The 11,017-nt window shown below is 38.2% G+C and overlaps 3 protein-coding genes across 5 annotated transcripts; 1 reads left to right on the top strand and 2 right to left on the bottom strand.

The window, feature by feature from the left end:
• The first annotated feature begins 1,272 nt into the window (after positions 1 to 1,272).
• On the top strand, positions 1,273 to 4,066 carry LOC129360549 (60S ribosomal protein L39). Its single transcript, XM_055030858.1, has 3 exons — positions 1,273 to 1,355; positions 1,628 to 1,731; positions 3,888 to 4,066. Exons 1-3 carry the CDS (start codon positions 1,353 to 1,355, stop codon positions 3,934 to 3,936), a joined length of 156 nt encoding a protein of 51 aa, XP_054886833.1. The 5' UTR covers positions 1,273 to 1,352; the 3' UTR covers positions 3,937 to 4,066.
• A 710-nt stretch (positions 4,067 to 4,776) lies between these two features.
• Positions 4,777 to 7,490, bottom strand: LOC129360277 (ankyrin repeat domain-containing protein SOWAHD-like). Of its 2 annotated transcripts, XM_055030379.1 has the most exons (3): positions 7,338 to 7,490; positions 6,871 to 7,209; positions 4,777 to 6,528 (listed from the first exon to the last, which is right to left on the bottom strand). In XM_055030379.1, the coding sequence occupies exons 2-3, from the start codon at positions 7,113 to 7,115 to the stop codon at positions 5,859 to 5,861; spliced, it is 915 nt and encodes a 304-aa protein (XP_054886354.1). In that variant the 5' UTR covers positions 7,116 to 7,209; positions 7,338 to 7,490; the 3' UTR covers positions 4,777 to 5,858. The 2 variants fall into 2 exon arrangements, with proteins under 2 accessions (XP_054886354.1, XP_054886355.1); XM_055030380.1 differs by having other exon boundaries at positions 4,777 to 6,525; positions 6,871 to 7,490.
• Positions 7,491 to 7,622: 132 nt separating this feature from the next.
• LOC129360542 (securin-like) lies at positions 7,623 to 10,810 on the bottom strand. Of its 2 annotated transcripts, none has more exons than XM_055030851.1 (6): positions 10,663 to 10,810; positions 9,428 to 9,517; positions 9,222 to 9,346; positions 9,070 to 9,151; positions 8,743 to 8,898; positions 7,623 to 7,754 (listed from the first exon to the last, which is right to left on the bottom strand). In XM_055030851.1, exons 2-6 carry the CDS (start codon positions 9,510 to 9,512, stop codon positions 7,678 to 7,680), a joined length of 525 nt encoding a protein of 174 aa, XP_054886826.1. In that variant the 5' UTR covers positions 9,513 to 9,517; positions 10,663 to 10,810; the 3' UTR covers positions 7,623 to 7,677. The 2 variants fall into 2 exon arrangements, with proteins under 2 accessions (XP_054886826.1, XP_054886825.1); XM_055030850.1 differs by having other exon boundaries at positions 9,428 to 9,539; positions 10,663 to 10,809.
• Positions 10,811 to 11,017: the final 207 nt, after the last annotated feature.

Genomic DNA, 11,017 nt, shown 5'->3' with positions numbered 1-11,017 from the left:
TTGTCCTCCTTGAATTGACTGAAGTTTGGGTCTGTTTGTAATTTAATCTGCTTTAGCAAAACTCTAATCGCACATCCTGATGCTGCCACCACCATGTTTCACCCAAGGAATGGTGTTCTTTTTGGTGATGTACTGAGTTGTTTTGTGCCAAACAGACACTTTTAAATTGTGGGATTTTTCCTGAAGGTTTTGGGAGGCTGAACATTTTTCAGGTTAATCAGATTTACTGTAATTGTTGCCAGATGAACACTCTTTTCAACATAGTTTTAGTTTATCCTCAGTTTTTTTTTATTGTACAAGATAAATGTCACATTAAGGATGAAAAAGTTTTGAAGAGGTTCATTCTGGACTGCATTATAACATGGGTGTGAGAACTTTTTGGACACACTGTGGTTTATAATTTGTACTAAATAACCTATATTTTGCTCTGTGGTTTTTATGCAACTGATGGAGGAGAAAGCCATTTTTCCAACTCAGAATCAACTTAAACATTCATTTTTGTGAACTGAGTAAAACATCGGAACAAATATTTGCTGGTAATACTAACAGAATTACACAATCTCTGCCTAGAAATAAAAATACTTGCTGAAGTCTGTCTCTGATTTTACTTTCCATCGTTTTCCATCTCAACTTTTGATTTTCTAAGCATGAATATTAAGAAAAATATATTAGGGAATAATTTAATGATAAAACTGTTTAATGTCTTAATTACAGAACAACATATGCATTTTTAATATCAAGTAATTAATAATATCTGTACTCTTTAAATAAACTATTTGATATTTGCATTTGTGTAGCCAAAAATGAATCAAAACATTTTTGATAAACATTCAAGTATTAAATTTGATTAAGAAACCCACCCTAAATGGCGATGCAAAAAAGTAAAACCATATTTCATGGACCAATATGTCATGTTATAATTTGTTTTGAAAATAAATTGGTGCACCTGAAGGATAGGTGACTTGTCCAGTGTGCAGCCAAAACAAAATAGCCTACCATACAATTTTTGTTTTCCATTTCATGTAATGAAAGAAAATTCTGTTCTTGTTTTTAGGCTTTAAAATAAGGAAAATCATGAAACTTTTACATAAAAAAGGGGGGAAATTTGTTCTAAGGCTATTAGTGTAAAAAAAATGCAATAGTCAACATTTGTAAATTGCCTTTTCATTTGGAAAAGAGTCATTTTTTGTCATTTGTGGCAAAAGTTATGAATTGCCATAAAAACTGCCTCCATTTCCTCCATTGGCCGCTTGGTGTCGCTGCTCCCAGGAGGCTCACTGCTTAAAGTTGCTTACGTCACGTCCTTCTTTCTCTTCGACCACCGCCATAGTGGGGAAAAGATTGTGGAGAAAATGGTAAATATAAAATCATTAAACATCCACATTGACAAAGTTTTTAATCCGTAACTGTTACTCGAAATGAATGCTATATATTGTATTGGTAAAGAAAGTGTCCGCATGTCGTGGAAAAATACGCAGATAACATGATTAAATTAACCGAAATACGGTGCTAGGTATGCTAGCTCCGAACTTTCCCTGGGCAATGTGAAACGATTTCATCATAAGGATGTGAAGTACAAACTTTAGATACAAACCTGTTACTGATTGGGTTCTGTTACATTTTCCAGTCCTCCCACAAGACCTTCAGGATCAAACGCTTTCTGGCCAAGAAGCAGAAACAGAACCGGCCGATTCCTCAGTGGATCAGAATGAAAACTGGCAACAAGATCAGGTGAGTTTTCACGTTTCTGATGCTGCAGCTTTATAAATATGAAACTTCACTTTTAAAGAGCAAGTGGGATTATTTAATCTACAGCATTGTTTAGTGTGACTAGATCTTGAATCTGAAGGTAAATGTTCTGCTTAAAGGAGCGTAAATTCAGTTTTTAATTTACTAAATTTTCAGGTACCAACCTGAAAATAATCTACAAACAGCTTTAATAGATGTTAAATATTTTTGTGCCTGTGTACAGGATGCTCATGACAGCAATGTGGACATAAATGATTAACAGTCTTCACAGGAACTTATGAAATGAAAACATGCCAATGTATAACTGTGTTATTGTTAGATTAAGTAGTGTATTATTTACATAAATTTATTAAATTTATGTTACTAGAATACAGCTCACAAAACACATAAACAATCCAAATGCAGTGGACTTCTGCATATTTCTGGTGCAGTATTCTTTGAGTTCCTGTGGAACATGACTAAATTATTTGACAAACATTTGGACATCTTGTATTTTTGATAGAGCTTGTGAGAAATATTCAAAAGAAATGGAAGTTGAATCTGCATGCATTATTGTGTGCCATGCTATTGGGTAGCATTTAAAAAGCAGCCAATCCAGGAGCTGCGGTCATTTTTCTTGGCTGATTTTCTGTTCCTGTAAGAGCAGAGATAAGGAATATGTTGACAGCAATACCAATATCATTCTAACTGTAAAAATGACTATTAGGTGTGTTTGGTAACATGAAGATTGACTTCATTCAAATTTACATGATTATATTGACAGTATCATAACTTCACAAAATACTGACTTGTGTGTGTACAATATCTCACATTTGGTAGGACATAAATACATTTGTATTTACCAACGGTAATGTGAAAGTACAAACACAATTCCTTTACTGAAGATTTTGGATACATAACTCAGTTTTTTTATATTCCTCCAAAGCCACAAAGTTAGGTTTTGGTTGCAGATTTGTACAAACCTTGAATGGCAATGACATTTTTATTTTTTCTATAAATGACTCATAGACAGTGGGATTTTTCCTGCATAAAGAGTTTGTCAAATTCACTTTGCTTATAAACCTAAGTTCAGCAATCTATGTGAATAACTAACCTATTGTTTTCCGTCAAACGACTCACCAGCGGTGCCTGGTCGGTTGGCATCGCTCAAAATTGGAGCATCTAGTAAAACTTTCTGCTGTCCAGTCATCACTTGTCTCACTTTCTAGTGATTATTGTGTGCAGGGTTTACAGTTCTGACAACTTCCAGCACAAAAAATCCCCAAAACAAAAAACCCAGCTCAAATCTCAACCTCTCACACCATTATTGTTGTGAGCATCAGATTAGATTCTTACCAGAGTGGGATCCAATCGGAACTCGACTCTCTGAACACAATTAGACTTGTGTTTTCATGGCTTTGACCTTTTGAATAATCATTTGTTTTACAACAATGCCACATAGTGACTCTTGATTAACCAATGACCAATATGGTCATTGATACTCTCACATTCAGCACATTCTGATTGAACAGACATAATTCAATCAGAATTAATTCATTTTTGTTAAGTTAAAAAATGCAGCATTTTGGTTTTGTGCTTTTCTGCCACACAATAAGAAAATTATTCTGAAAACTTTAAAACTTATTAAAAGCGGCATAAAATGTAAGAATACTCCCAAAAGATTTTTTTGTTTGTTTTTCTTTCAGCTAAATGTTCAAAATCAATTTGTGTAGAAACTCACTCAGTCTGGTAACACAATGTTGTCCTTATTTGATTTAATAATATTTTCATTAAAAAGTCGATGTTGGTGGCCATCAGTCTTCATTTTGGTCTGTTTTCCTGATTTATTTATATTAAAGTTTTTGTGATACCTCACAGACTAATGGATAGAAGAAAAATATGGAATCTATAATTTAAAGCAGGTCTGCAAATGCAGCGCTCATCATCAGTAGAGTGCCGTCATTAACCCTGCTGAGAGCATCTTCCTCCTGCTGCACTCCTCTTCTTCCTCACCCCGGTGGTGATGAGGAAACTGCAGCTGCAGGACAAATAATTAATGTTTTAATAATGTTTTCAGAACATAAAAATGATGTTATGGCGAGTTGAAGCATCACTAAGAACATGAAAAAACTCAACGTTTCCCTCCGTCTTGTTTTCAGGTACAACTCCAAGAGGAGACACTGGAGGAGAACGAAGCTCGGCCTGTAAACATGGAGGCTGTTTGTCCCGACCTCCAGACGTCTGGAGGGAGCTGCGTCATCTGGAGCAGAGTTCGTTTTGTACAGACACTCTGGCTTTCTTCGTGTTTGACAATAAAAAGTCAGATTTGAAATGCAAATGGTTGAGTTTTTTTCTTTGCTATAGCAGAATTTAGTTTGTGGGGGAAATGATTTCTAGTGATAGGAGTAAAAGATTATTTAACAGTTGCATTTAAAGGTGGGAGATGTGGACTAAAAACACATTTTGTGGCAGTATTGATAAAAATGAGAATTTTAAAAATATATATTTTGTATGTAACTGCATGTGGCAGCTTTTGTAGTCAAAATGTTCTTAAAATACATTTCCATTTGACTCAATCTTTCATTAAATATTTGGAGTACAACTTACAGAAGATGAAACTGTTTTTACCCAACATGGCAGCGACTTGAACTAAATGTTAGTGGAGTTAAATAAATATCCTAGTATTCTTGAAATGAGAAAAACTAACTTAGAAGCAACTTTTTAGCAAGATCTTAGTTGAAGTCTATAATTTATTGAAAGTTCAAGTTCCATTGGCAGATTATTTCACTCAAAAACATTTGAGTGAAATAATCTTAATGTTGAACTAGTACTTTTATTTTCTTTAAAATAAGCTATTTATAAGCCGCTAAGTCTTATTTCAAATGTACCGAGATATTTGTATGAGAAACTCGTACAAATATGTTTAAAAATACTTGATAAGATTTTGATTTTGCAGATTTCTACTGCAAACCTGTTCATAGCATTAGATGCTTTGAGGCGTTTGTGTAAAATATAAGGCACTAGCATTCAGACCCATATAAAAACATGTTGCTATTTCTTTAAAGTTTGCATTTATTTAAAATGTGACAGCAGTTATTTAAATTGCTTAATTTAGCAGCAGATAAAAAGTGTTAGGAACAGCAGAAACCCAGTAGATCCATTTGGACGTTTACAAGCGTTTCCTGTTTTTGTTTTGACAAAACCTGCTGACTTTAAATGGCATGAGCAAGAAATGTCATTGAGTAAGTCTGTCACACTTTTATTTCTTAAGTGTTTGAGAAAGCAGCAAGGAGATTGTGAAATTGTTCAACATGCAGATTTTCTTCACATTTTAAGGACAATTCATAGCAAACTTATAGTAACTAACTTGCTGTAAAAGCAGATCTGTAATGTAAATTTTAATTGACTGTACGCATCATGCAGGATTTGGTACTTTCTAATCTGATAGCAGCAATTAAGCATGCATTAGAATTTTGTTCATAAACAATGAATCGGTAGAAATTTTAGATTTGATTTTTCTATAAGCTAAAGATCATGTAGAGGAAAAAAAAACAACTCATCAAAATTACATGTTTGAAAAGATGCAATCACCAAAACATGCATGTTCACATAATTTAAAGGGGCAATATTGCCTATTTTCCAGGCACGTGGTGCCATTATTTTTTGATAATGGCCTTATTTTCAGTTGTAAAAAAATCAAGTATAAATCAAATGACAAGTTATTCGATTTTGCATTGTAAAGTCTTGAAATTATGGGCCTGGCTCTTTAAGAAACTCCCTTTTCAGGAAGTTGTCAAAACATGGCTCCTCTATTAACCCTCTAACAACATTTTTACCAGAGTCACACTGAGAAGTAGGTCATAAAACAAGTCCTACCAGGTGTTTGCTAATTGCTGCTGGCTAGTCTGAAGGAGCAGACTGATGGAGGCTTGCTCTGGGAGAAACGCTTGGAAACTGAGGTGGAGCTGCGTCTCGAAGGCGGGGCTAGGTCCACTCAGGTGTTTTCCACAGCTAAGTGGTTGCCATGCAGTTTAAAGGATTGTTTTTGATGAGGGACTAACATAACATGATGTAAACCTTAAAATAGGTTGACTTTACAGAACACTGCCCCTTTAAAGTACGGCATAATCTCAAGTTTTGCTTCTAACAAATGAAAAGGAGGATTTCAGTTTCCTTAGAGACTCGAACCTCCAGCTGCCTCTCTTGGCTCTGTCAAAGTAACTCATTTCTTCAGGCTCTTGGCCATCCGCCTCATCGCATGCGGCCTCGCTCGCTGATCCAGCGCAGTTGTTGTTGACGTTCTTGTTGAAGTTTTGCGCACAGCCGCAGCTGTGCTCCTCGTCCCAGGTGCCCAGCAGCTCCTTCATCTCCACCGGCGCGTCCTCCCGCAGGTACTGCCACGGCCGCTTCCCGTTGTAGTCCATCGCGTCCACGTTGGCGCCGAAAGCCCCGACCAGCAGCTTGATGACCGCGAACTGGCCCTGCATGCTGGCGACGTGCAGCGGGGTCAGCCCGCCGCTGCCCCGCAGGTTCACGTTCACCGCAAAGCCCGCACGCTCCGCGAACCGCAGCAGCTTCAGTAGGACCTCGTCCCGTCCTCCCTTGGCCAGCCAATGCAGCACCGAGTATCCGCTGATGAAGTCCCGCCGGGTCAGCAGCTGCGGGTCCTCGGAGATGAAGTCCAGGATGGTTTCGTAGTTCCCCTCCACCGCCCGCAGCATCCAGGCGTGCTCCATGGGATACAGAGCCCAGTCCGAGTCCTCCTGGTCCGGGGAGAGGCTCTGCAGCAACCCGCTGCTGCTGCACAGACGACCAGAGATTAAACTGGAGCAAAAGCAGCACCGCTTAAGAGAACTCGGTATCCAAACATTACACCACAACATAAATGTACTCGTTAAAAACAGCCCTTTACTAAGTCACGACTAAAACTACTATTGATAATTTGGTATGCATTTAATTTAAAAACTACGTAGAAACGTAAAGTGGACATTTTGGTATAAGCGTGAATCTGCAGATATGAATTTCTGGTTAAAACATGTTCAGTTAAAGAATCCAGAACTTTTTTTCTCCAGAGTATTAATACTGAATACAAGCAGAGTGCAGCACATATTGTAAAAAAGCTTAGTAAATGTAACTTGGTACCCCGCTGCGCTGCTGGACGCCCGGCTCAGCAGAAGCTCCTTCAGGTACTTTCTACGCAGAACCGGCGGGACGGACTCTCTGTCCGGAGCGGAGCCGTCGGTGACTTCTTGCTGCCTCTGCAGCCTCGACCTACGCGGGGAGGCTGCGGGCATGACCTGCATGCCATACCGAGACAGCCGCTCCACAATGGAGCCCTGTCTGGGTGTCGGTTCGGGGGCGGCTGGTTCCGAGCCGCTGCGATGCATACCGCCTGGCTGACTGCAGCTCCCAGCCTATTTCCTTCTAGACTACACCCTGAAGATGTCTCAGATAATAAACGCAAATAATTTCCCTCATTTCCTGTGTCGAGAGAGAAAAAAAATGCACAAAAAAGTGGGCAAAAAATACCCATAAGGAAGTTTTGTTTTCAAATCATAACACTTCCCTTTACAGCAGCCATTTAGTATCAAACGCCAGCATTAACTCACCTGTCCTGCCATCAAACGGAAGAAAAAAAACACACCTTCTCCGTTTTAATTTAAACCAGATGAAAAGATTCACACTTAGTTTATAAAGTTCATAACGAGACAAAACCAGAGGTCCTGCTTTCCTTTGGAAAGAGGAACAGAGACAAAGTTCATTCTAATCTGACAAAAACCCAACAGCAAGAATCCCTCACATGTGACCACGGGTGGACTTTAAAGCAGGAAGTAACACTCAGCTTATTCCCCTGATACTTTCACAGCCTAAACAAAAACTCTGCAGCCAGTGAGAACGTAGTAAAACAACTTTATTCAAAGACAAAAATACAGAGCATTAATAAATGCGTTAAAATTCAGGTTCTGGAGGAAGTTCAGTCAGCTCATCAATAGTTTGAAGAAACGCGGTCAGCTCCGTGTAGTCAGCTGAAAACAGAGACAGTCAGGTTAATAATACACCTTCATGTGCTCCAGACGCAAATGACTATAATTAATTTAAACCCACGCATGCATTAAAATATTACCCCATTTTTAAAATAGAGTCCAAAATTTTACATCTGAGGCCAACAGTTACCTAAAAAAAAAAAATCACTGAACAGAAATGCATTTTATCAAGAGACTTTCATTGCAGCAACATTTGAGTTAACCCTGGAATCATACATACTGATTATGACTAAGAGCTTTAAAATTGTTATGCATCTGGACATTCTGCATAATTGTGTCGCGTTATAAATAAGCCAGAGTTTTTGCAACAGTACATTTTTCTCCTGATTTGGGGGAAGAAAAAACAACAAAAAAAAAAACAAACCTGTAATTAGTCCAGTGACCTGCATGTTATTAGAAACCTCAATGCAGAACATGGAGTCCAGACAGGATTAATCACACATGTAATACAAGCCACCATGTTTAACATGAGATGGCACAAGATTTTTTTTTCCACCATCTGTAAAAGGAAACCATTTCCTGCCAAAGCATGACCTTACATCTAGCCTGAGGGTCAAGTGACTTTCTATATTTACACCACCTACTGTAGACCACCTGTGTTACAACAGTAAAGGCTTAAAAAAAAACAAATCCAGCTTTATGCTGTATAAAAGCATTTTAGATTCAGTCTCAATGCAAATAAAAATGGGAGCAAGAGACAGATGTTTGGAAAACACCATTAGCCATTTTACTGAACATTTTTTTATAAGATTCACATTTTTACACTTATAAATTTTGTTTGCAATACCTTATTTTAAGATTCTGTGACAAAACTGGCTTAAGAGATTTCAATATCAAACTGGAAAAGGTCATGCAAGATTAAACCATTTGTGCTAAGAGTAAGGAGTTTTAATTATAGCAGAGTTTTCAGTCAATGTCTCTAAAACATCTGAAAGGTAAATTGAGTTAATTTTGACCACAGAGTTCATACCTGGACACTCTGGCATTTCCACAGGGGAAAAATATGGGAGCTCTTCCATCTTTTCCTCATTCAGATCAGGACGTCTGTGTGGAAAGCAAGCCAACCCAGACAGAGCCATGCAGCTAAGAGGGATCAGATCTTCAGGTACACTGTACCGCTGAAAGTCTGAAATAAAGCAATTCAAGAAAACATTGCAGTCAAGTGCTTCAGGTAAAACCCAGGACAACTCTAGGATGAGAGAGCATTTCCCTGCAAACCTTAAAAAAAACTTGAAGTGTAAAGATAAGAGAATTCTAATTATCTGATAGCATTAAGTTGAGGTATTTGTTGATTTACCTAATGGGTCGTAAGGGATAAACTGCTCAACTTCTGGATATTCCTCTGCTTTGATTTGAGGAGTCGGAGTGGCTTTTGTTTCCTAGTGGCAACAAAAACAAGCTTTTGAACACTGATTTAAAGAAGAGAAAAACTGAAGTTAGACTGCCAACCTGTGGTTTTACAAGTTTCTTCTCGTGCGTTTTGATGGCTGGTGTTGAAATCCTGTTGCCCACCACACCAAAAGCCTTGCGGCCGGATGAGAGCGGCGTGGCCAACATGGGAGACTTTAGTTTTTCTGGTTGTGGAAAAAAGTTAATGGATTTTTGCAATCCAAGGGTCGAGGAATGGACAAAGAGAGAGAGAAAAAAAATAATACCTGGAACAGATTTAAGTCGCTGGCGCAAGTTTTGTGAAGATCCAAGTTGTGCATTTTCCTGCTCTGCAAAGATTATGCTCGCCATTGTATCTGTAAACAGTTATGCAGAAAACTGACACCATAGAAGTGTCAGAAATTAAAAAAAGTCAAGGACTGTCAGACAGCCAAAACACTCCTCCTGCAAGAACATCTCAGTTAAAGAAACTTATAAAGCTGAGCTCAAAGTCACAGAAAGAGGCAGCTTCCCTTCACCCCCAAACTGTAAGGTTTATTTAGGAAAAAAAATGCAATAGGGCTCTCAATTTTTTTTACCCCAATGAAAATATCCTGGGGCCAAACATTTAATTTGTTCAAGTCCACAAAACAAAATTGAAGCATTAGCCCAGATAGTAACGTTTATTTGTACAGCACATTTCAGCAGCAAGTTGAAATTACATTAACAAACTTTGACACACCAGTCAACATTATCTTTTGATGAGTGCCAAAAAAAAAAGTTCATTGAAGTTTCATCTATTATGGTTCACAAGCATCTCAAGATAATCCAGTGCTTGAAGCCATAAAATTTAACATGATAATAGTTCTGCCATTTGGTGGAAACTTATTACAGGTATTGAAAACTCCATTTAATGCATTTTTTGGTCCAGATCATACAAATTTTCTCTTAATCCAAGCTACTTGACTGCAAATCTCTGAAAAGTTAAAACATTCATGGTCATGGACTTAAGACATGACCATAAACAACAAATTAACCTGTTGCTTGTAGAGTAATCTCTAACACACCTGAATCAAATTCCCTCATCAGCAGTCACTCAGGTCTGCAATAGCCTGGTAAACAACCAGTTATTAGGCGTGTTGAAAAAGGAATGTTTCCAAAAGTCGCAGAATAGCAGCTTTAGAAGACTGAATACATAAAGTTTCTGGCCAGTCAAAGTGCTACCGAGGTCCTTCCACCAGGTATTGGTGCCTTTGGCAGTGTAACTACTGAAAGTCCGAGAGTTGATAAACGCGGTATTAATTACCCAAATACACATGTTCACATCGATTAGGCGCATTATAGAGTAGTTTCAGTTTAAATATTTCAGTTAAAGTGTCCGTTGATTTAACCGCTGTCCAACTCGACGATGACCGTTAGCTTCTGTTAGCTCATGTTACCAGATGGACGGGTTACACGCTTGAAGCAATTCAAAAGATTACTATGCAGAAAGTAATAAGAACAACTAAACGTTACCACCCACCTTTGTGACACAGAGTTTCAAGAAGCGCTGTTTGTATTTTTTTTTTCTTCGTTGTTAATCCTCTCCTCGTTGCCAGCTTGTTGTGGTACAAAACTGTAGTGTTGCTTCCAACAGCCGCCGCCTCACTTTAAATACGATGCGTCCTTACTATTGGTCGATCTCAGGCACGTGACTAAAAAGGCGTTTCTATGGTTTCAATGATCAGTAAGCCCACCTAGCTAAAACTGAATGACCAGAGATTTGATTTGTAGTTGTTTGTGATTTGTGGCGGCTAGTGTCAGTTCTAGTTACGCTGAACAGGAGTACGATATGTGCATCTATGAACGCTGCTTCATGTTCTGTGGAATCATATGGA

This window comes from Poeciliopsis prolifica, unplaced genomic scaffold (genome assembly GCF_027474105.1).
Source record: "Poeciliopsis prolifica strain line A6 unplaced genomic scaffold, Auburn_PproV2 SCAFFOLD006, whole genome shotgun sequence".
Lineage (NCBI taxonomy): Eukaryota > Metazoa > Chordata > Actinopteri > Cyprinodontiformes > Poeciliidae > Poeciliopsis > Poeciliopsis prolifica.
Note: the sequence above shows the minus strand (reverse complement) of the source record. Positions and strands in the feature narration are given on the sequence as shown.